This window comes from Cololabis saira, chromosome 22 (genome assembly GCF_033807715.1).
Source record: "Cololabis saira isolate AMF1-May2022 chromosome 22, fColSai1.1, whole genome shotgun sequence".
Taxonomy (NCBI): domain Eukaryota; kingdom Metazoa; phylum Chordata; class Actinopteri; order Beloniformes; family Belonidae; genus Cololabis; species Cololabis saira.
In genome coordinates this window covers 35,841,588-35,869,556 of record NC_084608.1, presented here as the reverse complement: position 1 = coordinate 35,869,556, position 27,969 = coordinate 35,841,588, and the positions used below count along the sequence as shown (strand labels likewise).

Genomic DNA, 27,969 nt, shown 5'->3' with positions numbered 1-27,969 from the left:
GTATTTACTTTTTATACTATACACTAATTTGTATAAATAAATATATATCATTTTTACAAAAATAACCTGTTTAATACCAGATGTAAGCTCTATCATAAATATAATATAGTATGTAAACCTGAGAATAAAGTGTGTAGATTGAATGTCCCATGACAATTATACAGTAATATAATATGAAAATAAGGTACAAACAATAATAAATACATTAAATACATGACATTTAAGTAAAATAATACAGCAAAGTCCATCATACAAGGGGTAAGTAAGGATATCAGTCTTCTAAATCAGTGGGAAAATGTCTTAACACTTCATACATTTTTTGTGCTTTTGTTTCAGTTATTAGTTTTAAAGATTTTAAATATAATCCAAATTAATTTAAATCACAGCCGGTATGTTAAACATGTCCGGTCCTCGATTCTTCTCTATTTTAGGTTTCATGATCTGTTTTATGTTTCATATCTTGTGTCTTGTCAATATTGTCTTTTATTGCAGTTTTTCACTTTGGTCCGCTGTTTTTGTTTACAGATCTAAAAAATAAAGTAAATAAGTAGCTTTTTTTTTATTCTTCTGCAGAAAGTTTGATGACTGTTGTTGCGATGATGAGAACAGACCGCCCCCTGGTGGTGACACTAGAAACTACCGTTTTCTTCTATTTAACGACATTATCGTCTGTAATTCATTTTAATTACAGAACTATTCATAAATTACCGACTGTAATTACATTAATTAATGACAGAAGACGGATGAATATTGTTTTTGCACTAATTTCTCCTCGAAACAGACTCGTTTTGACTTTTTAACTGTTTATTGTGTATTTATTTTGAAAGGAATAACCGGAAGTACTTTTGTCATTTAAACCTTCTAACTTTACACTGACTGCAGTTACCTTGTATAACCGCCAGAGGGCGAACTGTTGCAATCCTTTATTGAAAAAAGACCATAGAACTCGGTTTATTATATAAATATATACTATAAAAATAAACTATATTAAACTATAACTTTATTATACTATAACCGGAACTGTCACCTCGAGGAAAACCCTTAAAAAAGAGAAAAAAGAGACTCCTTTAACCGTGAAACTGTGGTTTTGTGTTGCTTCTCACAGCAGGTTTGGGTTTTTTTCTTAATTCTTTTATTTGTGTCAAAGGTTCATTCTAAAACAAACATGGTAAATCTACATTCCATACAAATACATTTGTAATTGAAACGAGGTTGATAAAGGGAACAGTAGATTGGACACTGTATGTTCATTCGTTTTTATTTATTTCAACATGTATAAAAAAAGAAAAAGAAAAGATAAGAAAACAAATCCAGGTGGACATTCCACCACATAAAGAAAAAAAAACACATCAAAACACATATTTCAGTTACATGTTGGAAAAGGAGTGGGAGGAAGTATAAATGTATTTAATCCCACCCCCTTTCCACAACTAAACATAAATTATATGTCTGTATTTACTTTTTATACTATACACTAATTTGTATAAATAAATATATATCATTTTTACAAAAATAACCTGTTTAATACCAGATGTAAGCTCTATCATAAATATAATATAGTATGTAAACCTGAGAATAAAGTGTGTAGATTGAATGTCCCATGACAATTATACAGTAATATAATATGAAAATAAGGTACAAACAATAATAAATAAATTAAATACATGACATTTAAGTAAAATAATACAGCAAAGTCCATCATACAAGGGGTAAGTAAGGATATCAGTCTTCTAAATCAGTGGGAAAATGTCTTAACACTTCATACATTTTTTGTGCTTTTGTTTCAGTTATTAGTTTTAAAGATTTTAAATATAATCCAAATTAATTTAAATCACAGCCGGTATGTTAAACATGTCCGGTCCTCGATTCTTCTCTATTTTAGGTTTCATGATCTGTTTTATGTTTCATATCTTGTGTCTTGTCAATATTGTCTTTTATTCCAGTTTTGCACTTTGGTCCGCTGTTTTTGTTTAAAGTGCTAAAAAATAAAGTAAATAAGTAGCTTTTAACACTATTTTGTATAAAGTTTATACAGTTATACAATCTACAACTTTACTGAGGCAGCAGTATTAATAACAACACAAATAAAATGAAATACAACAAAATAAAAAACATTTGTAGCTTTTCTTTATTTTTCTACAGTTTCATGACTGGTGTTACGGTGTTACGACCGCCCTCTGGTGGTGACACTAGAAACTACCGTTTTCTTCCATTTAATGACATTATTGTGGTGCCGAAGAACGGGAGTCGGAGGCGGAGTATGAATGTTGAAAGCCGGCGCGAGCCGTTTATTAACATCAGCCATTCAAACCACAACAACACTGAACGGGAAGCGTAACGTCCGTCACTGCGCCCTATCCGGGCGGAACCACATTAACCCGCAGAGGGTTCCTAAGTGAATTATGTAACCCACTACACCAGCCCCCCCAGAATTCACCCATAGTCAAAATCCCCCCGCCGCGGGGGAACGACAGCCCGACCCCTACGGGTGCGAAAAACCGGGGTCGAGGGGGGCGGGGTCGAAGGTGCGGCCGCACCAACTGCAGAGCCGGGGGGCCGACGCGCCAACAGCGGCGCGGGCCTCTCAACCGGGGGCAGGGACGAGGGCCCAGGGGGCCGGCCCCTACGAGGGGCTTGCGCCAACTCCAATGGCCGGGAAATGTCCACGTGGGCCGGCTTAACCCTATCCACCGAGACAGTCTCAGGCCTACCGCCCATGTCCACAACCAAGCTCTTAACCCCGTGCTGCAGGACCCTAAACGGCCCGTCGTAGGGAGGGCGCAGGGGGCCGCGGTGGGCATCATGTCGAACGAACACGAAATCCGTCGAGCGCAGACTGGTGGGCACCTTGAAGGCGGGGGAGCCGTGCTGTGATGTAGGGATGGGCGTGAACGCCCCAGCGGCCTCCAGCAGGGCGGCGCGCTGCGTGGCTGCCGACCAGGGGGCAGTGGCGCTCGGGATGAAATCCCCCGGAACCCGCAGGGTCTGCCCGTAGACCAACTCAGCAGAAGAGGACTGCAGGTCTTCCTTGGGGGCGCACCTCAGGCCCAGGAGGACCCATGGGAGTTTATCCACCCAGTTGCCATCCGTTAAGCTCGCGCGGAGGACTGCCTTCATCGAACGGTGGAACCTCTCCACCAGGCCGTTCGCCTGGGGGTGGTAGGCCGTGGTGCGGTGTAGTTTGACCCCCAAACCGTCCGCGACCGCGTTCCATAGCTCCGCAGTAAACTGCGGGCCGCGGTCCGAGGAGAGGTCGGAAGGGGTCCCGAAACGCGCAACCCACGTCCCGATGAATGCCCGGGCCACGTCGGAAGAGGTTGTCGAGGCGAGGGGAATGGCCTCGGGCCAACGCGTCGTTCTGTCGACCACCGTGAGGAGATAGGTGAAGCCCTGCGAAGGGGGCAGCGGACCAACCAGGTCGACGTGAACGTGGTCGAACCTCCGCTCCGGAACAGTGAAGGTTTCAAAGGGGGCCCTGGTGTGACGGTGCACCTTAGCCCACTGGCAGGCCACACACGCGTCGACCCACGCCCTCACGTCCTTCTTCAGCCCTTGCCACACGAACTTCTGAGAAACCAACCTAACGGTCGGCTTTCTGCCAGGGTGGAAGAGATTGTGCACCGCCTCGAACACGCCCCGCCTCCAGTCAGCAGGAACCAGCGGTCGAGGCTGGCCAGTAGAGAGGTCACACCACAGTCTGACACCCGAGTCACCGACCGCGACCTCCTCCAGGCGCAACCCGGTGTCGGAGGCCCTGAGGGCCTGGATCCCGCGGTCCGAGGCCTGGTCCGCGCTCATGCCTGCATAGTCGACACCCAACTGGACCGCCCCTACAACCGCCCTGGAGAGGCAGTCCGCGACCACGTTGTCCTTACCGGCGACGTGTCGGACGTCGGTGGTGTACTCCGATATAAACGCCAACTGGCGCTGCTGGCGGGCAGACCACGGTTCAGCCACTTTAGACATGGAGAACGTGAGGGGTTTGTGGTCCACGAAAGCCGTAAACTCCCGACCCTCCAGGAGGAAACGGAAGTGGCGGATTGCCAGGAAGAGGGCCAGGAGTTCCCTGTCGAACGCACTGTATTTACGCTCTCTGGGGGTCAACTGGCGGCTGAAAAAGGCGAGCGGCTGCCAGGCGCCGCCGACCCACTGCTCACACAAGGCGGCCGTTCTTGACGTCCACCAGCAAACCGTGCGCGCACAAAAAATCAGCGCCGACGAGGGGGAAAGATATGTCAGCAGTGACAAAGTCCCACGTGAATCGCTGACCCCCAAAACACAAGTCCACGGTCCTCGTGCCGTAGGAGCGGATAGGGGTGTTGTCTGCAGACGTCAGTGGCGGCCCCTGGGAACCACCGGCGGTGTCGTCCGCCGTAGCCGGCAGCACACTCCTCTGTGCGCCGGTGTCGCAGAGGAACTTGAGTCCAGAGATGGCGTCTCGGACAAACAACAGCCGGTTCGTCGTGCCTGCGCTCACGGCTGCTACTGAGCGCAGGCTCTGGCGTTTCCCGCCGCGTAGGTACAGGGGGGACGGCACTTGCTCGCCTTAGCGCCAAAGCGTGCATGGTAATAGCACATACCAGAGCTGGCGCCGCCGTCAGCTGCAGTGAGTCCCTTCTTGGTCGGCGTGTCGCCACCCGCAAGTGCAGAGCTGCGTGTCAGGGCCAGCACCTCCGGGGTGCAACGTTGAGCAGCCAGAAAAAAACAATCAGCCTCCTCGGCCAGGGCGCGGGGCTCCATAATAACAGTGTTGGCCAGAGCTGTCTGAACGCGAGGAGGCATGTGGCGGAGGAACAGCTCAACAAAAAGAAAGTTGGGCTCGTCTGCACCCAGCAGGTTCAACATCACCTCCATCAGCTCGGAAGGTTTGCCGTCCCCAAGTCCCTGGATTGCAAACAGCCGTCTGGCCCGTTCTGCCCGTGACAGCTCAAAAGTCTTGAGGAGGTAAGCTTTAAAAGCCTCATATTTATTCCGGGCTGGAGGGGTGGTGATGAAACTCACCGACCTGGTCGCGGTGGAACTCCCCAGCGCCGAGACAACGTGGTAATAGCGCGCATCGTCGTCTGTGACGTCGCGGAGCGCGAACTGCGCCTCGGTCTGGGCGAACCATGCCGCCGCTGATGTCTCCCAAAACTCCGGCAACTTCAGAAAAGTAGCGTTGTTTGCCATGTTCGGTTCAGTCTCTGAGTCTTCAGCGAGACTGACGTCGGGGTCACCAGTGTGGTGCCGAAGAACGGGAGTCGGAGGCGGAGTATGAATGTTGAAAGCCGGCGCGAGCCGTTTATTAACATCAGCCATTCAAACCACAACAACACTGAACGGGAAGCGTAACGTCCGTCACTGCGCCCTATCCGGGCGGAACCACATTAACCCGCAGAGGGTTCCTAAGTGAATTATGTAACCCACTACAATATATTTATTTATACAAATTAGTGTATAGTATAAAAAGTAAATACAGACATATAATTTATGTTTAGTTGTGGAAAGGGGGTGGGATTAAATACATTTATACTTCCTCCCACTCCTTTTCCAACATGTAACTGAAATATGTGTTTTGATGTGTTTTTTTTCTTTATGTGGTGGAATGTCCACCTGTATTTGTTTTCTTATCTTTTCTTCTTCTTTTTTTATACATGTTGAAATAAATAAAAACGAACAAACATACAGTGTCCAATCTACTGTTCCCTTTATCAACCTCGTTTCAATTACAAATGTATTTGTATGGAATGTAGATTTACCATGTTTGTTTTAGAATGAACCTTTGACACAAATAAAAGAATTAAGAAAAAAACCCAAACCTGCTGTGAGAAGCAACACAAAACCACAGTTTCACGGTTAAAGGAGTCTCTTTTTTCTCTTTTTTAAGGGTTTTCCTCGAGGTGACAGTTCCGGTTATAGTATAATAAAGTTATAGTATAATATAGTTTACTTTTTATAGTATATATTATGTAATAAACCGAGTTCTATGGTGTTTTTTCAATAAAGGATTGCAACAGTTCGCCCTCTAGCGGTTATTTAAGGTAACTGCAGTCTGTGTAAAGTTAGAAGATTTAAATGACAAAAGTACTTCCTGTTATTCCTTTCAAAATAAATCCCCAATAAACAGTTAAAAAGGCAAAACTAGTCTGTTTCAAGGAGAAATTAGTGCAAAAACAATCTTTATCTGTTTTCTGTCATTAATTAATGTAATTACAGTCGGTAATCTATGAATAGTTCTGTAATTGAAATGAATTACAGACGATAATGTCGTTAAATGGAACAAAACTGTAGTTTCTAGTGTCACCACCAGAGGGCGGTCGTAACACCGTAACACCAGTAATGAAACTGTAGAAAAATAAAGAAAAGCTACAAATGTTTTTATTTTGTTGTATTTCATTTTATTTGTGTTGTTATTAATACCGCTGCCTCAGTAAAGTTGTAGATTGTATAACTGTATAAACTTTATACAAAATAATGTTGAAAGCTATATATTTACTTTATTTTTTAGCACTTTAAACAAAAACAGCGGACCAAAGTGCAAAACTGCAATAAAAGACAATATTGACAAGACACAAGATATGAAACATAAAACAGATCATGAACCTAAAATAGAGAAGAATCGAGGACCGGACATGTTTAACATACCGGCTGTGATTTAAATTAATTTGGATTATATTTAAAATCTTTAAAACTAATAACTGAAACAAAAGCACAAAAAATGTATGAAGTGTTAAGACATTTTCCCACTGATTTAGAAGACTGATATCCTTACTTACCCCTTGTATGATGGACTTTGCTGTATTATTGTACTTAAATGTCATGTATTTAATTAATTTATTATTGTTTGTACCTTATTTTCATATTATATTACTGTATAATTGTCATGGGACATTCAATCTGTGAGCAGCAGCGGCTACCACCAGGCCAGCGGCGGCTACCACCAGGCCAGCGGCGGCTACCACCAGGCCAGCGGAGGCTACCACCAGGCCAGCGGCGGCTACCACCAGGCCAGCGGCGGCTACCACCAGGCCAGCGGAGGCTACCACCAGGCCAGCGGCGGCTACCACCAGGCCAGCGGCGGCTACCACCAGGCCAGCGGCGGCTACCACCAGGCCAGCGGCGGCTACCACCAGGCCAGCGGCGGCTACCACCAGGCCAGCGGCGGCTACCACCAGGCCAGCGGCGGCTACCACCAGGCCAGCGGCGGCTACCAGCAGGCCAGCGGCGGCTACCACCAGGCCAGCGGCGGCTACCACCAGGCCAGCGGCGGCTACCACCAGGCCAGCGGCGGCTACCACCAGGCCAGCGGCGGCTACCACCAGGCCTAACTACAGCAGGCCTCTCCCAGCAACAAAGTGGCTCCTACCAGCAGCCAGGAAGCTTCCAGCAGCAACTGGTTAAAGAATCATTACCAAGATGGCTACGAAAAGAGACATGGAAGAACTGAAGAGATCGAATGATGAAGTGAGAAAATCCTTGGAGTTCATGGGACATCAAATGGAAGCTATGACAAGTAAGCAAGACATTTTAATGGACATGATAAAAGAGATCAAAGAACTGAAGAAGCAGAATGAAGAGAAAGATGTCAAGATTGCACAATTGGAAAGCAGATGATCAAATATGGAACAAATACTGGGATGAATGATGTCATTGTCACAGGACTGTGGATAAGACCGGGGTCATTTGCTGCTGCATTGAAGTCCGGGCGGAACAACCAGAGCCCACTGAGCAGGATCTGGACTCAGTGGAGCAGCAGGTGGTTACGTTCCTCCAGAATAAGGGAATCAGTAGAAACAAGGACAACATAGAAGCCTGCCCCCCTCTGCCCCAGAGAGACAAAAGCAAGCCAGCAACCATCATCATGAGCTTTGCAAACAGAAAATACAAAAGCAATCTTCTGCAACAGGGTAAGAGGCTCAAGGGAACAAATGTTTACCTCAATGAACATTTAACCAAAAATAATGCTGATATTGCAAGAAAAGCGCGCTACCTACGCAAAGAGAAAGAAATTCAAGCAACATGGACCTCCAACTGTAAAATCTACATAAAGCTAAATGGCACACCTGAACAGGTAAAAGTGCTAGTGGTCAGAAGCATGAAAGATTTGGAAAAATATGCATAGAAGGAAAATTCTGCTGTTGGTTCAGGTGTGTGGGACTTTGACTTTGTGTTTAGTATTGCTAATTGTTCTTTTGTTCTTTCTGACATCCATCGGCATAGCTGACTTTATACAATATGTCTATTAAACTCCCTGAAAAATAAGGTGAATGAGTTGAGTAACATTATGTTAGAAAATGATCTACACATAGTGGCAATTTCTGAAAGTCATCTGGATGAATCAATGGACAATACTGAAATATGTATACAAGGCTACAATATAATCAGACTGGATAGAAACAGACACGGAGGTGGAGTAGCTTTTTATATACAGGATCATATTCCAACAAAATGAAGAGGTAATCTTAACTATCCAGACGTGGAAGCAATCTGGATTCAGGTTCATTTGCCTCATCTCAAGCCAGTACTAATATGTTGCTGTTATAGGCCACCGAACTGTGATGCTGTTTATCTTGAAAACATCTGTTCAATGCTTCAGAATGTTTCAGACACAGACAGAGAAATGTATTTTGTAGGAGACTTGAATATAGACTGGCTCTCAAAAAGCCGCCCTATGAAAAGAAAGCTTAATGACATTGCCACTGTATGTAACCTATCTCAAATGGTAAACTTACCAACCAGAATGAATATAAAGAAATCTGGTGTATCATCTTCAACCTGTATTCATCATTTCTTTACGAACTCAACTGATAAATGCTCAAATGTTGTGTCAGTTCCTATTGGTTTCAGTGACCATAACATGATAGCCACAGCAAGAAAAACCAAAGTCCCCAAAATGGGTCCTAAAATTATATGTAAAAGAATCTATAAGCATTTCTGTGATAGTACATTTATTGAAGATATGCACAAAATAAAGTGGGACAGTGTATTACAGTTTACTCATACTGAAGATGTTCTACATGAATTTATGAAGTTGTTTTCCTCTGTCTGTGACAAGCATGCACCACTAAAAAAACTTACCGTCAGATCTGTCAAAGCACCTCGGCTCGACTCTGACTTGAGAAAATTAATGAAAGAAAGAAATCAATTGAAAAAAAATGCTACAAACTCAGGGTGCTCAGAGGATTGGCTGGTATATCGCTCTTTAAGAAACAAAGTGACCAAATTAAATAAACAGAAAAAAAGGCTTTACTATCAATCAAAAATTGAAGAAATGAAACATGACAGTAAAAAACTTTGGAGTACTCTCAATCAAATCATGGGTAAAGATAAAATGAAAAAATCCACATCTTTCATTGAATCAGGTGATGGTTTCATCACCAAGCCCAAAGAAATTGCAGATCATTTCAATAATTATTTCATAGATAAAGTAAATACAATAAGAAACAGTATGCTGCCTGGAAATAGTCAACTTTCTGAATCAATTATAAAAAAACATATCATGCACGACAAAAGATGTCAATTTAAATTTCTGCCCACTAGCATGTTAGAAATTAAAAAACTTTTGTCTGAATTGAAATGTGACAAACCTTGTGGACATGATCATTTAGATAGCAGACTGTTAAAACTCTCAGCTGAAATTGTAGCTGGACCAATATCCCATATTTTCAACTTGAGTTTGGAAGAGGGTATTTATCCTCAAGTGTGGAAGTTAGCTAAAGTCACTGCTTTACCTAAAAATAGAAAAGAACCATTCACTGGCTCAAACAGTACGCCGATCAGTATCTCACCTGTTTTGGGGAAACTTATGGAAACAATTGTATTTACACAAATTCAGAATGACTTCTCTATAAATAATGGCCCGGTTTCCCAGATCAGTTAAGTAGTTCTTAACAGCGAAAGACTTCTTTCAAACCATCTTAAGGAGCCTGTGAAAGAAGTCTTTCGCTGTTAAGAACTACTTAACTGATCTGGGAAACCGGGCCAATATCAATTCAGATTGTCAACATGCGTATAAAACTGGATATTCAACATGCACTGCTGTCACACACCTGACAGATGATTGGCTTAAACAAATTGATGGTAAATTATTGGTGGGAACAGTGTTGTTGGATTTTAGTGCTGCCTTTGATATCATTGACCATGAACTGCTCCTTTCCAAACCAGCTGCTTATGGTTTCCAACCCTCATCTATTAGCTGGATGAAAAGCTACCTATTCAATAGAAGGCAGTGTGTCATGTTTAATGGAACTTTTTCATCTATTAAAACATTACATTGTGGCCTTCCTCAAGGAAGCTGCCTGGGTCCTCTGCTGTACTCGATATTTGTAAATGATATGCCTTATATTTAAAAAAATGCTCACACTGCAATTTATGCAGATGACACAACAATATATGCATCTGCAAAGAATGACACAGATCTGAGCAGTATTGTTCAAAAAGAGTTAACGCAGATTTCTAAATGGGTCACTGAAAATAAACTGAAACTGAATCGATACAAAACAAAATGTCTTGTTATTTGCTCAAAACATGCTGGAAAAAAGGAACACGGATTATGTGTGTCCTTGCATGGAGCTGAAATTGAGCAAGTTAAGGAGGCCAGATTACTGGGTGTTACGATTGATGAAACATTGTCTTGGGACACTCACATAAACAACATTGTAGCAAAAATGAGTAGAAGCATCTCAATCATTAGAAGGAGTGCCTATTTTGTAACCAATACAATTATTAAACAAGTTATACAATCTCTGGTTTTGTCACATATTGATTACTGCCCAGTAATCTGGTCTAACGCCTCCAAACATGAAATATATAAGATACAGTTTACCCAAAATAGAGCAGCGAGACTCGCTCTGCATAGCTCGTATAGATGTAGTGTCGAAGAAATGCATAATAAACTATCATGGATGAAAGTCAATGACAGACTAGCATGTAGCCTGATACTGTTTTAAAAAATATTTACACATGTCATACACCAAATTATCTCTTTGCTCAGTTGCTTCTTGCTAGTGATAGCCACAGCTATCATACTAGACATGAGAGGTGATTTCACCTGCCCAAACCTAAACCCATGCACTAAAAACAACAGTAATGTACAGGGCAGTTACTTACGGGAATAGACTTCCAGAAAATCTTATTTCAACTCGTGGCAGAGTTGAAGCTTCAAGAGGAGACTAAGAAAGGAAGTTCAAAAGAAACCGGTTGTTTTAGATCGTGTCTAATGGTTTTAGCTTATTGATTTAATTGAGTTAGGTGTTATATAAATAAACATATTTTCTTGTTCTGCATTTAATTTCAATTCTTAGTATTTTATTTTGCTGAGGTTTTGTGACGTTTCCGGTTGTTTTCACTATTTTTAAATTTTCTTCTATTGAAATACGTTTCTTTGTTTTTGTTTTTGTATTTGCCTCATTTAGTATGAACTTATTTATCTTTAGTTGGATTTATCTTTAATCTATCTGTTTTTGGTTGTTTTTTTTGTTTGTTTGTTTGTTTTTTTCACTTAGGAAAATTCCTTTTCTTTTTTTTCATTGTTTTCTGCTTATTATTATCTTTAGTTTTTATTAGTTTTTGTTTTTTTTGTCTTATTTTCTTTTTAGTTGCTGTTCTTTGTACTTTGTTTTATTCTGTTTAACTAACATTTTATATTGTACTGTAAAAGTTTTATAGAAATGTATATTTGTACTGTTGGACCCCAGGAAGAATAGTGGCTGCTGAGGCAGCAACTAATGGGGATCTGAAATAAATAAATAAATACATCTATTCCATTTTTATTCAAAAATATAAACTGGATTTCTACGTCTCATTGTTATTTTTTCCATTCCATATTTGTCATTTACAAGATCCTTCCATTTAGAATTAATTAAATGATCATCCTTTAACCAATTTCTTGTCATTTGTTTCATTAATGCTGCTCTTAAAACTAAAAACATGTGAGGTTCTTTCCTCTTCATTTCTTCTGGTGTTTTTCCAAGTAATAACACCAGTGGATTTTTATCAAAAGAAACACAAAAAATATTCTCCAATTCTCTGACAGAGTTTTCACTAAATTCACTTCTAACTAAACACGACCAGAATACACGACTGTGGTGTTTTATCTGCTCCTGCATTTTCTACAACAATTTGAATTTAGATCACATTTGTACTTACTTTAAATTTGGGGTGTCCTAAAATATCTAATTAAAATCTTCCACGCAAACTCCTTCCAATAATTTGAATTAGTTGTTTCATAAATGTTTTTACACATTTGTTCCCAATCAACAGAAGAAATATTACAAAGAAGTTAATTCTCCCATCTTTGTTCTGTTTTTGATATGTGGAATAAAAGTGAGCTCAGAGTCAAAAATCAGGCCCAGATTTGTAAGTGATTTTGAGGGTTTAAATCCTGTAACTTTGGTAAAAGTTTCTCTCTCTGGCCTTCAGGACCGATGAGTAAAACCTCCGTTTGTCCTGGTTGAGCTGTAGGAAGTTTGCTGCCATCCATCACTTCATGTCTAAAATACAGTTCAAAAGGGCAGCAATTGATATTATGGATTTCTTCAAATTGGAAAAAATAAAGTTTACAATTAGGGGTTCATTAGAAAGTTCTTCTCCAGCTGGAAACCATTTATTACTTACTTAGAAAATGTGAGAGTATTTCCAAAGGACTGAGCTGATGTCTTTGTTTTTCTATCCCTAAGAATAGTAACAGAATAATTACTAATACATTGGTATATAACTCTGGGGTGATATATGACAACATTCCCTCTCAAGTATTTACTAGTTTAACTTGTGACTATTACTGGAATTGCTAATCATTGATCTAAGAACTAATTATTAATCTCTAGATAACCCATTTCCTTTTCATTTTATTTTCTTATTTAAGTTTACATTCATTGCACTACTACTACTTTTTTGTTATGTCACTATATATATATATTTATTTAAACTTTTATTATTATTATCATTTTTGTTTCTCTTCCCAACGTGGATGACAACATGAGTTTGTGTTTCCTTCTGAGTCCTGATGAACTGGACGACATCATGGACTACGTTTACATCAGTCCAAATTCAGGTTATTGCTAATATTCCGGTTCCTGAAACATTGGGAATATTCCGTTTACATGGTGATTAATCATTTATCTGGATCAAACCAGCGACGCACGGAGAACGTGATGACACAATTCCCGTCATTTCTGCTTCTTCTTCCTGGATCCAAATCCAAAACAAATGCTGCTTCAGCAACTTTTAGTAAATCTTCTATCCCGGTACTTTCTACCGTCTACAAATGCAGAAATGTTCATATCCTTCATTCCATTTATGAAGTGATTAGTCTCCTCCTGGTCTTGGTTTCTCCGTGTTTAGAAGAACTTCCTGGACTCAAAAGACCAGGATTCCTTGTGAACAGAGCATGAGCAGAAAACAGATTCCTGTTCCGTTTGATGGGGATATTCCGTTACGTTTACATGACCCAATATTCAGTTTTAAAAGGAGTAACCCAGGGCTCATATTGGGGTTTTTAAAAACCAGAATATGAGCATATTCTGGTTATTCAAAGGAGTTATTGGTGTTTACATGGCCGTGTAACCGGGTTATTGCTGATATTCAGGTTTTAAAAGGTTATTGATGCTGGAAACACAGTCAGTGCAGGCAGGTGGGAACTCCTCAAAGCTGCTGCTCAGGTTCCCGGCAGGGAAACTTCCACATCTTTTTAGGGCTCTGCTTTCTGCAGAAGGTTGATGAGTGGGCGAGGGAAAGCTGCTTGAACGGGACCTGCTGCAGGACTTTTCCTTCCTCTCACAGGAACCTGTGGTGGAGAGTTTTAGAGGACCAGAGGAAGGCGGAGCGTTGCTCGCTGGGATCGCCTTCATTCTGATAAAAGGCTCACATCCTTCTCCCAGGTTGGAGACTTCTTCTTCACGCTGTTGTGTCTCTTCACTGCTGCTTTCAGCAGATTTAGGAGCAGGGACAGAAGGAATGTTAGTCTGAGAGCAGGAAGGTGCGGTGGGAGCAGACCAGGGTGTTTTTTACAAGTATATTTATTGATTTCAAAGGGTCAGACAATAGTGAATTAAATGACTTTACATCAGTGGTTTTCAAATGTTTTCAGTCAGGCCCCCCTTGGGGAATTAGAAATATTTTAGAGCCCCCACCTAACGATTCCCACCTAGATTGGTAGAATTAATTGTATATAATTGTACAAACATTACTCTACTAATAATAAGATACAAAACCCAACTATCATTTTATATTGTATTATTAATTGAACATGAACAAAAGTGCTTGTATTGGTAAATGATTCGGTGACACTGAAATAATTAGAATAATAAAATAATAATAATAATAATAATATAACTTTATTTGTAAAGCACTTTTCAATACAAATACCAACCAACAATTATGATACTAACAATAATAAGTAGTAATTGAAACTAGGCCTTCTTCCCTGAGTATTAATTTTATGAACATATATTAATAGACATGAACTCCTATTTGTACTGCAGGTTGTAAATAATCACATTCCTATTCCACACTCTATCAGTGACTTGTGTGTGCTTGTTTCCCTTAGAGATCTTCTCAAACCAGCTGTTGTCTCTTGATATTCTCCAAATATCTGACTTTCCTCTCCTTTGTTTTGTAAAGATCTTCTTTGAGGTTTTTTTTCCCCGTCATTGATCTCCACTTGTTGCTAGACTCCATCCCAATCCTGCATTGACCCGGCAGGTCCCGATCCCAATGCAGCCGTCTGGTTTCCAGCTCCGCTCCGTCTTCCTCCCCCCTGCAGTACCTCCACGCCCCACTAGGGGGCCGCACCCCCCTGCAGTACCTCCACGCCCCACTAGGGGGGGCACCCCCCCTGCAGTACCTCCACGCCCCACTAGGGGGGCGCACCCACCCTGCAGTACCTCCACGCCCCACTAGGGGGGCACACACCCCCTGCAGTACCTCCACGCCCCACTAGGGGGCCGCACCCCCCTGCAGTACCTCCACGCCCCACTAGGGGGATGCACCCCCCTGCAGTACCTCCACGCCCCACTAGGGGGATGCACCCCACAGTTTGAAACCGCTGCATTACATCAATATGCACCCTCTTTTTTTTTTAGACGAGGGTTTTTGACGAGGGGAGAGGTGGAGGTCGGTGGAGACACAAGCTTCACCAACCTTTGCTGGTGTTGAGAGATTATAGGAGGACGTCTCCTCTGGGAAGAGTCCACCTGCTTCACCGTCGTCTGTTTAGTTCCACTTTGTTCTGCAGATAAAAACAGATGAGACTGTTGTTTTATTTGACACTAAACTCATGACATCTGGAAATAATTTTAAAGTTACACCATGAAATCACAACAAGACTGTAAAAATATGAGAGTTTATGGAAACTGACATGTAAAACCATGGTGGCTCTAATGAATGTGAGCAGGTAAATAATGATGAGTGAGCAGAGGTGCGTGCAGCGTCCCAGCATGCACCTCTGCTCACACTGAACTGGCTGCTCTGTCTGATGCTGAAGCTGCTTCTGGGTCTGGTATCAAACCCGTCCTTCCTGATGAGGAACCTGGGTTTCTTCCTGAAGCTCATGTTCAATCCAGAGCCAACGCTTTAGCTGCCATGGTTGAGGATGCTGGAAACCAGCCTGGAGTTCAACACCTTCCTCCAGAGATCTGATCAAGAATGACTGAATCTCCTCCTGAACAACATCAGTCAATACTTGGAACATTCAGTCAAGTCTCTCTGTCATTCTGGGAACTGTGGGCACCATTCAACCCCAGACGTCTGGATGAGAGAAGAACTAGCAGAGAACCCAGAACTGGACCAGGAAGACTGTTCTACTTTTCTGAATCTCTACGAGGCTGCTGGACCACAGAGATCTCAGCTGGTAATGAAACACTGATTGGTCCAGGACGGCTGATGGATGAAAGCCTGGATTCTTCTCAGTCACGGAGCTTTTGGACAGTTTGACGTTAAGGACATTTATTGGAGGAAGTCAGGTCCATTTAATGTTGATGTTCTCCCCTCAGTTCTGTCCCGGTTTGGAGTTCATGTCCCAGTTTTGGTGTTTAGGTTCCTGTTTTATTTTGAAACTCCGTGTCCTCGTGTTTCAGTTTTGTCTTGACTTCCCTTGTTCAGAGACTCACATGAAATGATAAGTTTACATATTTATGCTCATAAACAAGGAGAGTTCTGCAGAGCTCGTAACCTGGATGAACCAATACGACGACTATTCCATCAACTGAACCTCTTTATGATGAAATAACTGCAACATTTAATTTTTATGAAAAATACAGTCCTGTTTGTATATTATTATATTATCACTACAGTTATTAGATTTTAAAATACTTGATTTCTTCTACTAGACCAGCGGTCGGCAACCCAAAATGTTTTAGATCCATATTGGACCAAAAACACAAAAACGAATATGTCTTGTATCAGAATTAGGATGAAGGAACACATGCTGCATGTTTCTATATTAGTTAGAACTGGGGGAAGATTTATTTATTCATTATGCACTTCCAGAAAAAAGTGAAATGTTGAGAAAAAAGTGGAAATGTCGAGAAAAAAGTCGAAATGTCGAGAAAAGTCAAAATTTCGAGAAAAAATTTAAAATTTCTAGAAAAAGTCGAAATTAAAAAGGAAGGGAAAAAGGGAGAAGAAAAGAGAAAAAAAGGAAAAAAAGAAGAAAAAAAAACAAACAAAAAAAAGAAAGAAGAGAAAAAAGAAGAAAAAAGGAAAAAAATAAAATAAAAATAAATAAAAAAAAAGAAAAAAAAGACAAAAGAGAAAAAGAGAAAAAAAAAGAAAAAAGAAGAAAAAAAAGGAAAAAAAAAGAAAATAAATAAAAGGTGAAACATTTCTGAAAAAGCTCCAGCAGCCACTAGGGCGGCGCTAAAGAGCCACATGCAGCTCTAGAGCCGCGGGTTGCCGACCCCTGTACTAGACCAATAATGTGTTAACTTATTATATTATTGGTTGAAAAACTTAATTCCATTCTTGTTTGTTCCTGTTTGTGTTCCGTGTGAAACGGCCACATGGACGAGGTTCTTGGTGGATTTTCCATTCTGGGTTCCTTCACAGTTCAGAGCTGCAGTGGAGCAGCTGTGTGTCTGAACATCCTGGAAGGCCGTCAGCTGGAATACTCCTTTATTTGTGGACACGTGAACACCAGCACTGGTCTACAACACACATCTGGATCCTCTGATCCTGCAGCCTGTCATCATCCTCCTCTCACAGCTTTACTGGGGAAAGCAGCCGCTGAGAAGCTGCAGCTTCACTGGAAACACTGGATCTTTGATAGACACTGGTTTTAGTAGAAAACTGCTGGAAGCAGCAGGACCGACTCCAACCTCCACTGACCTGAGAGTCTGCAGCTGGTAGTGTGGACTCTGCAGCAGAGCAGACAGCTGCTGCACATCTGCAGCCTTCAGCTTGTAGTTGTTACTCAGGTCCAGATGTTTCAGGTGGGAGGGGTTGGACTTCAGAGCTGAGACCAGAGAAGAACAGCTGATCCCTGACAAGAAGCAGCGCTCCAACCTGAACAAAGACACCAGAGAAGAAGAACCAGATCAGCCTGATGGTCAGTGTGGATCAGCAGGAGATCAGTCTGATGGTCAGTGTGGATCAGCAGGAGATCAGTCTGATGGTCAGTGTGGATCAGCAGGAGATCAGTCTGATGGTCAGTGTGGATCAGCAGGAGATCAGTCTGATGGTCAGTGTGGATCAGCAGGAGATCAGTCTGATGGTCAGTGTGGATCAGCAGGAGATCAGGCTGATGGTCAGTGTGGATCAGCAGGAGATCAGGCTGATCTGCAGGTTAGTGTCAACACAACTTTATCATCACATTCATCTGAACACAAAACTAAAACATGTCTGACCTCAGAGTCTCCAGTCTGCAGTCTGGACTCTCCAGGAAACCACACAGATGTTTCACTCCTGAATCCTGCAGGTGGTTCAGACTCAGGTCCAGATGTTTCAGATGTTTCAGGTGGGAGGGGTTGGACTTCAGAACTGAGACCAGAGAAGAACAGCTGATCTCTGACATATCGCATCCCTCCAACCTGCATGAAGAATAAAAGATGTAGCTGAACCACCAGGGTGCAGGTTCCAACAGAACCAGTGAAAAAGATCTTCATCAATATTCATGACATCATGCTGCTGCTCCAATAAAGACGTAGTGACTTCAGCTCTGCAGCTCTGCAGCTCCACCAGTGGATCATCCATACAAACTCATGTTGTGTTGGAATATCTCAGTCGGTACAAACGTTAGAATCTCAGTGTTTGGATCAGATGAAACATGTTGGACAGATGAAGATGAAGATGTTTGTAGACGATGCTGCACGATCTCTGCACAAACAAACATTCTGCTGCTCAGGTTCAGTTCATGTTGGGATGGAATGAAGACGTGTTTGTTGAGGGAACATCGTTCACCACTCTGTACTGCACACTTGTGCTCCACGGAGAGGAAAGCAGCCTGCAGACACTTCAGCTGGTTTCTAATGATGTCAGGAGCAGATGAGTCCAGAGACCAGGATGGTTCAGAGCAGCTCAGGTGTTTGTGGCTGCAGAACTCACAACTGTTACAACTTCAGTCAAAGAACAAACCTCAGAGTCTCCAGTCTGCAGTCTGGACCACCCAGGAAACCACACAGCTGCTTCACATCTGAATCCTGCAGCTGGTTCCCACTCAGGTCCAGATGTTCCAGATCAGACGGGTTGGACTCCAGAACTGAGACCAGATCATCACAGCTGATCTCTGACAAACTGCAGCGCTCCCACCTGGAGAAAGAATAAAACACAGATAAACATCTAGATGAGTGTTTTCTCCTCCTCCGTTCAGGGGGGGGTGGTGGGCAACACTGGAGCTTCACAGTCACAAGGTTCCTGGTCCAAATCCTGGCCCGGTTCTTTCTGCCTGGCGTTTCCAGGATCTTCCCTCACGTTCACTCAGAAACTCCACAGTTCAGAAACACGTCTGTCAGGATTCTTGAAGCTTCCACATTAAACGCAGGACGGAGATACCGGGTCGTCTCTTTGATCAGATGATCATTTTTAACGACAGCCAACAAAGTACTACGTTTACTTACAGGAATGTGGTAACAAAGTATTCTAGAGTAGTGGTGAGTACTCTGATTACTATCGGGGGATCATGGAGACTGAATGGACTTGGGAATGCAGGACTGGACTTTTACTGGTTCTGTTGCTGCCGTCAAATTCAACATTCATCAATGTTTTGGTATTTCTATCAGAATTATTATCATTATTTCATCATATTTCTGTTAATAATGGATGAAACACAAATGACAGACTCATCACAATCAGACAGAAGTGATTGTACGAGGAGAAGAGGTTCTGGAGAACTCCATACAGGACCTGCATCATCCCACTGATAGTAATAAGAGTATTAAACTATTCAACAATATTCCTGAAAGTAAACCAAGTACTTTGTTGTTGAAAACTACATTTGACTCTCTCAGCTGATTATACGTCTTACTTTTAGCTCGGCGGAGTCACAGATGTGACTTATTTTACAGTGTTTGGAGCATGTTCATGAAGGAAAGCAGCAGTTTGGTCTTGTTGATTGTGAGATGTGATATCTGACATAACGATGCTGAACATCTTCTGCTCCAGGATCTGGTGTGGACTGTCTGAGGGAGCAGCAGCAGGAAGAGCTGCTGGTCCTTTCACTGGATCACAACTGGATCTACTTATTACAGATAACATCTATTTCATGGAATAAAGGTTGGGATGATCAGAGTGGTGTTGATTGACAGACTAATGTTACTTCCTGTTGCTTCTTTCCTCCTGCTGCTCTCTGCAGCCTCTGCTGCTCCTCCCTCCTCAGACGCCACACGTGTTAAAGGCTGATGGGAAAACCTGCGTGGTGCTGGTTCTGGCGTGGAGACCAGTTTATCAACGAGCGTTTGTCTCCGTTCCTCCAGAACCAGGACAACAACGGCTGCATGAAGCTTCTGAACGTCACTCATGAGTTCTGGACGGTGGGCGACGAGGGCCAAACGCACTGCAACGGCCTAACGCGTCTCAGTTAAGGAAAACGGCTTCAAGTACAGAAACGATTCAAACTCACAAAGTCAAAACCAGGTACAAAAAGAGGAACGTGGTGCAAATGAAAAAACGTGCTGCAAAAAACAAAGACAAATGCAGCATCATCAAACGTAAAATATGATGTAAATAGAAACGATGCAAAGCACAAAACGATATAAAACAAGAAACCCTCTTCAAAAGAAAAACTCTTCATAACCGGTCACTACAACCGGAAGTGCTGTAACGTTAACTGGTGCTTTATGTCAATCTCTAATCATGATCTTATCTTATTAATATTATGTGCAGCCTTGTATCGTCTGGTGTAAAATATAATAAAGAAACGTGTCGTAATGTGCAGCGTTGTACAGTGATATAAACATCACATTAGCGTTCCCGCTGTATGTTTAAACCATGGATGTAAACACTGTGGTTCAGTCGGCTGTTCGGTCTCTGTTACGCCGAGAGCGCCCCCTGCAGGTTTGGAGCATTTCCGGTGATGAAGCATTTTGACCATTTGGCCCCCCTGCAGGGACACAACGACGCCTTGCAGATTGCTCAAGCCCCCCTTATGCTCATAGACATGCGGGTTCCAGTTCCTGGGGACCCCTGCCGGGACTTTGTCACGCAAGGTCCGGCGTTCTGCATCCCTGCCGAGACTTCCAGCCCCCACAGAGACAAAGAACATATACGGACTTCCTGATCCCTCAGGGGTGGTCCTAAAGCTAAAAGTCCCACCTCTCTCACTGGGCTGGTATTCCTGAAACTTCTTGTATAAAAATCTGATTACAACGTCACTCGAGGTCAGCATTTCTACCAGACCTCTGGTCTGTGCAGACGTGCTCACCGCCGGCTCAATAAAACCTCATAAAAAAATCACAAAGCGGACTTCTGAACTGGTTTGATAATATTCTTCAACAATTTGGTGCCGTTGACCCGGATGACAATAGACCTTCGATGGAAACTCCTGTTCCAGAACAACGGCGCAATCAGCGACTCTATCTAAAATTTTAGAGGTTAAGGGATCCACTTACAAAATCCCAAATTATTGTTGCTGAGTTGTTGTCGAAAGTCTGTGAATTGGAGTGCCCGAGAATGGTTGACGTCATCCTGAGATTTTAGGTAAGTCCGCTGTGTGGTTGTGAAGGTTATTTTTATTATTTTGTGTTATTGGGAACGTTATTGTAGAGATGTTTTTAGGAACGCTGGCAATTTCATAACACTTGAATTTGATTGTGTTGTGAGAATGTTCTGCTTCTCCTGCCTTAAGAATCTGACTCGCTCTTCTAAAAAAGGTTTAATATCTCAGGTAACATTAAAGAGAGAAATGGCCAAGAGCGCCATGGTTGGTCTGGTACCAATAAAAAGATAGTCCAGGGGGACTATTCTTATGCATATGCAGGACGTGGGGTCCGTAAGTGTTGGAACACTGATATATTTGTGAGAAATAGACATACTGTATGTAGAGAAACTGTTTTATTTTATAAGTCGGGATGACACGCTCTCCCAAAATGAGGTATATTTCATTTCTGCAAGAATCGACTTGCTCTTCTTGCACCAACAGGAATGATTTGTATGCTCTGTCAAGTGAAGTTTTTCAGTTCTTTAAATACATGTATGGTAATCACGGTACCGATAGTTTTATTTGTTAGTTTTGTTTGTTACTCAGTTAGTTTTAAATATTGTTAAAATAACTAAAAAGCACTTCAAACTCCCTCAGATTTTTGGAGGGATGAAGGTAGACGCCGTAATGCAGAATCTCAAATAGCTTCGCTTACTGATCAAAATAAAAAGCTGATGGCTAGAAGGATTTAAAAACACAACGCAGACAAAAATGAAATTAGAGAACCAGTTAAATGATAAAATCAAAACCTTTATCCGATGAAACAGATTAAAGAATCAAGTGACGATGACACTTCTGATGACGACTAGATTTTACAAAAATCTGTTGTCTACAAAATTTGGAGCCGAAAGAGAACTAAAATAATAGTAAGAGAATTTAAATAAATACACAAAAATGACTAGAGGAAACAGCTGTTAAACTAATAACTTTGTCACATGATTTGAAAGGCAAAGTACTTGATGCGCAAAGTACTTGATGCTTGTAGAATTCCCTTTAATCCCACAGCTGTTGCCAAAATCACACCGAGCAAGCTCAGACCTTTTATGTCACGAGATCAGGTTGATGGATTCCCTCCAGGGTACATGCAAAATATATATTTGCTAATTGCCCTCAAACAAAGGGTAGGGCTGGATAACGCAAAAAAAAAAATCTGAAATGTATGAAAATACTAATGTCTTTTTCAAAAGTGTTGTCTACACAGGTTGAGCGCTGAGAGGAGGTGGAGAGGAGCCAGCCAATGATTATTCACACCAATCCACATGTCACACACGTCTCAAACAAAGAAAATGGGAACGGCTCCCATTGTGGTGAGGCAAATCAGAGCATCCCAATTTACATAATCTTATCCTGCCTATGGTACCTTCATAATTTAATTGCATGGAAATCTGTCTGTGGCCTACTATAACGTCTCTGAATGCATGTATAACTAATCTCTAACTAGAGGTGTCAAGTAACGAAGTACAAATACCTCATTACCTTACTTAAGTAGAACCTTTGGTTGTGTATGCTTCACTGGAGTAATTATTTTTCAGACGGTTTTTTACTTTTACTCCTTACATTTTCACGCAATTATCTTTACTTTTTACTCCTTACGTTTTGAAAACAGCCTTACTCTATTTCATTTCGGCCTTTAAAAAAACTATCCAGTTAAATTGTGCCATCCGGATAGAGTGAATTTGGTTGTGGTTGGATGAGAAGTATAAACATATTTGGTTTGTATGTGTCTGGTCTCTGAAACACATGTTAATGCTCAATAATGCACATATATGGTTCTTTAATATATTTGCATTATACTAAGATGCATTCATTTTCAATGGCTTTTAGCCTTAATGGTTTTTCCCCGCTTATATTACTTTTACTTTTATACTTTAAGTACTTTTGAAACCAGTACTTTATACTTTTACTTGAGAAAAAAATTAAAAAAATAAATAAATAAATTTTGAGTTGATACTTCAACTTCTACAATACTTCAACTTCTACAGGAGTATTTTTAAACTCTAACATCTACACTTCTACCTGAGTAATGAATGAGAATACTTTTGACACCTCTGTCTTTAACACTCGTCCTGACCTTTCCTGTTTTCTTCACTGACGGCTCTGCTTATAAAAATGGAATACCATACGCAGGTTATACAATTTGTGATAATTCTTAATTGTTGAAAGCGCCCTCCTCCTCCAGCTCCACCCAAGTAGATGAAACTATATACTGATCAAAAGGTAAAACTGTTACAATCTATACAGATTCCAGAGATGCTTTTGGTTGTGTATATTGTATTTTATAGATTTTATATATATTGTGGGCGAACCGAGCATTTATCTCATCCTCGGAGATAAATGTGGTTAATTGATTGGTGAACTGTTACAAGCCTGTCAACTACCTTCATCTATTGCTTTGTTAAATGTGAAGCCCACACCCAGTCCAACCCTGTTTTCACTAGGCAATGCTTCAGCTGACCATGCAGCAAAAGAAACTGCCAAATTTGGCTTACCTGTCTATGTAAAACTTTGCCCTTCTATACCCGCTAACGACCTGGTTTCTCCTAATGATGTAGCTCTCCTACAAGAAGACTACTGAGGTGAAGAAAAAAACGGATTGTAGCATTCCCATGGTTGTAAAAATGTAAATAATTTGTGGGTCAGCAACGACGGCCGCGTTGTTGCACCCACATCCTTGTACACGTGAATAGTTGATCACAGTTGGCAATCACAGATGAGAAAAAGGGGGAATGTGTCAGATAGTGTTGAAAGACTGATAAGCTCCAAGATTTGCATCCTATAAAAATATTGCAAACATTATCAACACTCCCCCCCACCGTGACTTTTTTTGAAGCTCTGCAAATAGACATTATGTGAGGGATATGAAATTATTCTTGTATGAAAATGTTCATGTATGAAAATGTTTTTGTATGTGCAGAGAATTTTAAACTGGACTTAAATGGACAATGTTGACACCTGTTAACACCCATTAGGAAGCACAAAACTCACGCCTCATGAAAGGATCATGGGTAGACCTATGACCATACAAAGCAATTCAGTTCTGTATATATGAAGAAGATGGACTTCCATGCCATGGATGAATCCATGATATCATTCTGTTGTACTCTAAACTTCTGCTGTTCAGTCAATCCACAGAAAAGTAAAAGCTGTCCAGTCTCTTCTTAGTGGCAAACCATGCCACAACCCGGAGACTGGGTTTGTGTCGGAGAGGGCCTCGGTGGTCCAGGGCTCAGCACGTCCTGCACCACCGACACTCAAGGGTGGGGGGCGCTGGCCTGGTTCCACGCGTCCCACTGCGGGAGCACAGCTCCTCGACCTTGCACCGGAGACCGGCCGATTCCTTCTTCTTTCTGTGGTACCCCGTCGGAGCCATTGAGGGGAGCAACGCGGGCAGGAAAGCCCAGCTCCAACACCCAGGACCTCCACGACCGGTGGAGGAGCTGAGGAGCGGAGGAGCAGCACAGGCCCCGCAGACCCCCACAAGCGAGACAATTATGGTGTAGCATCGAGATGTGACTCCACATACTCTCCTTCTGAAGAACCGCTTGTTAAGCCTAAAACAAGCCAAAAACCACTGCCCGATTCCATTGAGGATTCGGCAAGGACCGCAACAGGGGGCATGCCGATGCTCCCACGGGAGATGGCTGCTCTAGGGATGATGGCCTTGCGGAATCGTGCTGCATTGGACTACTTACTAGCTTCTCAAGGGGAACTTGTGCTGTCATTAAAACTGAATGTTGTACATTTATACCCGCAATGCCACAGTCCAAGAAATAACGCATCACTTGAAAGATATTGCCAAAATGTTACATACACCTGTCATAAGTAGTTTGTTTCATTGGTTTAAAGAACAGTTAGGACACGTTGGTTACTTGATATTTGAATTTGCTTTGTTGGCTTGTTGTTATTTGGTTTCCGACCACATGTCTAAGGTTTACTTGCAAACACATGTATCACTCAAACTATTACTAAAATGATGTACTCCACTGTAAAAAAAAAAAAAAAAAAAAAAAAAATTGTGAATTGATGAAGCATTTTGACCATTTGGCCCCCCTGCAGGGACACAACGACGCCTTGCAGATTGCTCAAGCCCCCCTTATGCTCATAGACATGCGGGTTCCAGTTCCTGGGGACCCCTGCCGGGACATTGTCACGCAAGGTCCGGCGTTCTGCATCCCTGCCGAGACTTCCAGCCCCCACAGAGACAAAGAACATATACGGACTTCCTGATCCCTCAGGGGTGGTCCTAAAGCTAAAAGTCCCACCTCTCTCACTGGGCTGGTATTCCTGAAACTTCTTGTATAAAAATCTGATTACAACGTCACTCGAGGTCAGCATTTCTACCAGACCTCTGGTCTGTGCAGACGTGCTCACCGCCGGCTCAATAAAACCTCATAAAAAAATCACAAAGCGGACTTCTGAACTGGTTTGATAATATTCTTCAACAATTTGGTGCCGTTGACCCGGATGACAATAGACCTTCGATGGAAACTCCTGTTCCAGAACAACGGCGCAATCAGCGACTCTATCTAAAATTTTAGAGGTTAAGGGATCCACTTACAAAATCCCAAATTATTGTTGCTGAGTTGTTGTCGAAAGTCTGTGAATTGGAGTGCCCGAGAATGGTTGACGTCATCCTGAGATTTTAGGTAAGTCCGCTGTGTGGTTGTGAAGGTTATTTTTATTATTTTGTGTTATTGGGAACGTTATTGTAGAGATGTTTTTAGGAACGCTGGCAATTTCATAACACTTGAATTTGATTGTGTTGTGAGAATGTTCTGCTTCTCCTGCCTTAAGAATCTGACTCTCTCTTCTAAAAAAAGGTTTAATATCTCGGGTAACATTAAAGAGAGAAATGGCCAAGAGCGCCATGGTTGGTCTGGTACCAATAAAAAGATAGTCCAGGGGGACTATTCTTATGCATATGCAGGACGTGGGGTCCGTAAGTGTTGGAACACTGATATATTTGTGAGAAATAGACATACTGTATGTAGAGAAACTGTTTTATTTTATAAGTCGGGATGACACGCTCTCCCAAAATGAGGTATATTTCATTTCTGCAAGAATCGACTTGCTCTTCTTGCACCAACAGGAATGATTTGTATGCTCTGTCAAGTGAAGTTTTTCAGTTCTTTAAATACATGTATGGTAATCACGGTACCGATAGTTTTATTTGTTAGTTTTGTTTGTTACTCAGTTAGTTTTAAATATTGTTAAAATAACTAAAAAGCACTTCAAACTCCCTCAGATTTTTGGAGGGATGAAGGTAGACGCCGTAATGCAGAATCTCAAATAGCTTCGCTTACTGATCAAAATAAAAAGCTGATGGCTAGAAGGATTTAAAAACACAACGCAGACAAAAATGAAATTAGAGAACCAGTTAAATGATAAAATCAAAACCTTTATCCGATGAAACAGATTAAAGAATCAAGTGACGATGACACTTCTGATGACGACTAGATTTTACAAAAATCTGTTGTCTACAAAATTTGGAGCCGAAAGAGAACTAAAATAATAGTAAGAGAATTTAAATAAATACACAAAAATGACTAGAGGAAACAGCTGTTAAACTAATAACTTTGTCACATGATTTGAAAGGCAAAGTACTTGATGCGCAAAGTACTTGATGCTTGTAGAATTCCCTTTAATCCCACAGCTGTTGCCAAAATCACACCGAGCAAGCTCAGACCTTTTATGTCACGAGATCAGGTTGATGGATTCCCTCCAGGGTACATGCAAAATATATATTTGCTAATTGCCCTCAAACAAAGGGTAGGGCTGGATAACGCAAAAAAAAAAATCTGAAATGTATGAAAATACTAATGTCTTTTTCAAAAGTGTTGTCTACACAGGTTGAGCGCTGAGAGGAGGTGGAGAGGAGCCAGCCAATGATTATTCACACCAATCCACATGTCACACACGTCTCAAACAAAGAAAATGGGAACGGCTCCCATTGTGGTGAGGCAAATCAGAGCATCCCAATTTACATAATCTTATCCTGCCTATGGTACCTTCATAATTTAATTGCATGGAAATCTGTCTGTGGCCTACTATAACGTCTCTGAATGCATGTATAACTAATCTCTAACTAGAGGTGTCAAGTAACGAAGTACAAATACCTCATTACCTTACTTAAGTAGAACCTTTGGTTGTGTATGCTTCACTGGAGTAATTATTTTTCAGACGGTTTTTTACTTTTACTCCTTACATTTTCACGCAATTATCTTTACTTTTTACTCCTTACGTTTTGAAAACAGCCTTACTCTATTTCATTTCGGCCTTTAAAAAAACTATCCAGTTAAATTGTGCCATCCGGATAGAGTGAATTTGGTTGTGGTTGGATGAGAAGTATAAACATATTTGGTTTGTATGTGTCTGGTCTCTGAAACACATGTTAATGCTCAATAATGCACATATATGGTTCTTTAATATATTTGCATTATACTAAGATGCATTCATTTTCAATGGCTTTTAGCCTTAATGGTTTTTCCCCGCTTATATTACTTTTACTTTTATACTTTAAGTACTTTTGAAACCAGTACTTTATACTTTTACTTGAGAAAAAAATTAAAAAAATAAATAAATAAATTTTGAGTTGATACTTCAACTTCTACAATACTTCAACTTCTACAGGAGTATTTTTAAACTCTAACATCTACACTTCTACCTGAGTAATGAATGAGAATACTTTTGACACCTCTGTCTTTAACACTCGTCCTGACCTTTCCTGTTTTCTTCACTGACGGCTCTGCTTATAAAAATGGAATACCATACGCAGGTTATACAATTTGTGATAATTCTTAATTGTTGAAAGCGCCCTCCTCCTCCAGCTCCACCCAAGTAGATGAAACTATATACTGATCAAA

General features: G+C 41.6%; 2 protein-coding genes across 20 annotated transcripts in view; one reads left to right on the top strand and one right to left on the bottom strand.

Moving 5' to 3' along the window:
- The window catches only part of LOC133423113 (NACHT, LRR and PYD domains-containing protein 14-like), a 485,953-nt gene that overhangs the window by 83,883 nt on the left and 374,101 nt on the right, over positions 1–27,969 (top strand). The window lies entirely within an intron of this gene.
- LOC133423111 (NACHT, LRR and PYD domains-containing protein 14-like) overlaps positions 11,621–27,969 on the bottom strand; it is a 285,843-nt gene continuing 269,494 nt past the window's right edge. For 10 of the 17 annotated variants that reach the window (XM_061713239.1, XM_061713231.1, XM_061713232.1 and 7 more), the window contains 4 exons: positions 18,547–18,720; positions 17,820–18,002; positions 17,302–17,478; positions 11,622–15,205 (listed from right to left, as the gene is read on the bottom strand). In XM_061713239.1, the coding sequence (XP_061569223.1) occupies positions 15,190–15,205; positions 17,302–17,478; positions 17,820–18,002; positions 18,547–18,720 (550 nt within the window). In that variant the 3' untranslated portion in view covers positions 11,622–15,189. Of the gene's footprint in view, positions 15,206–17,301; positions 17,479–17,819; positions 18,003–18,546; positions 18,721–27,969 lie in introns of all 17 variants that reach the window. The other 7 variants (XM_061713244.1, XM_061713243.1, XR_009770795.1 and 4 more) reach the window with 6 other exon arrangements.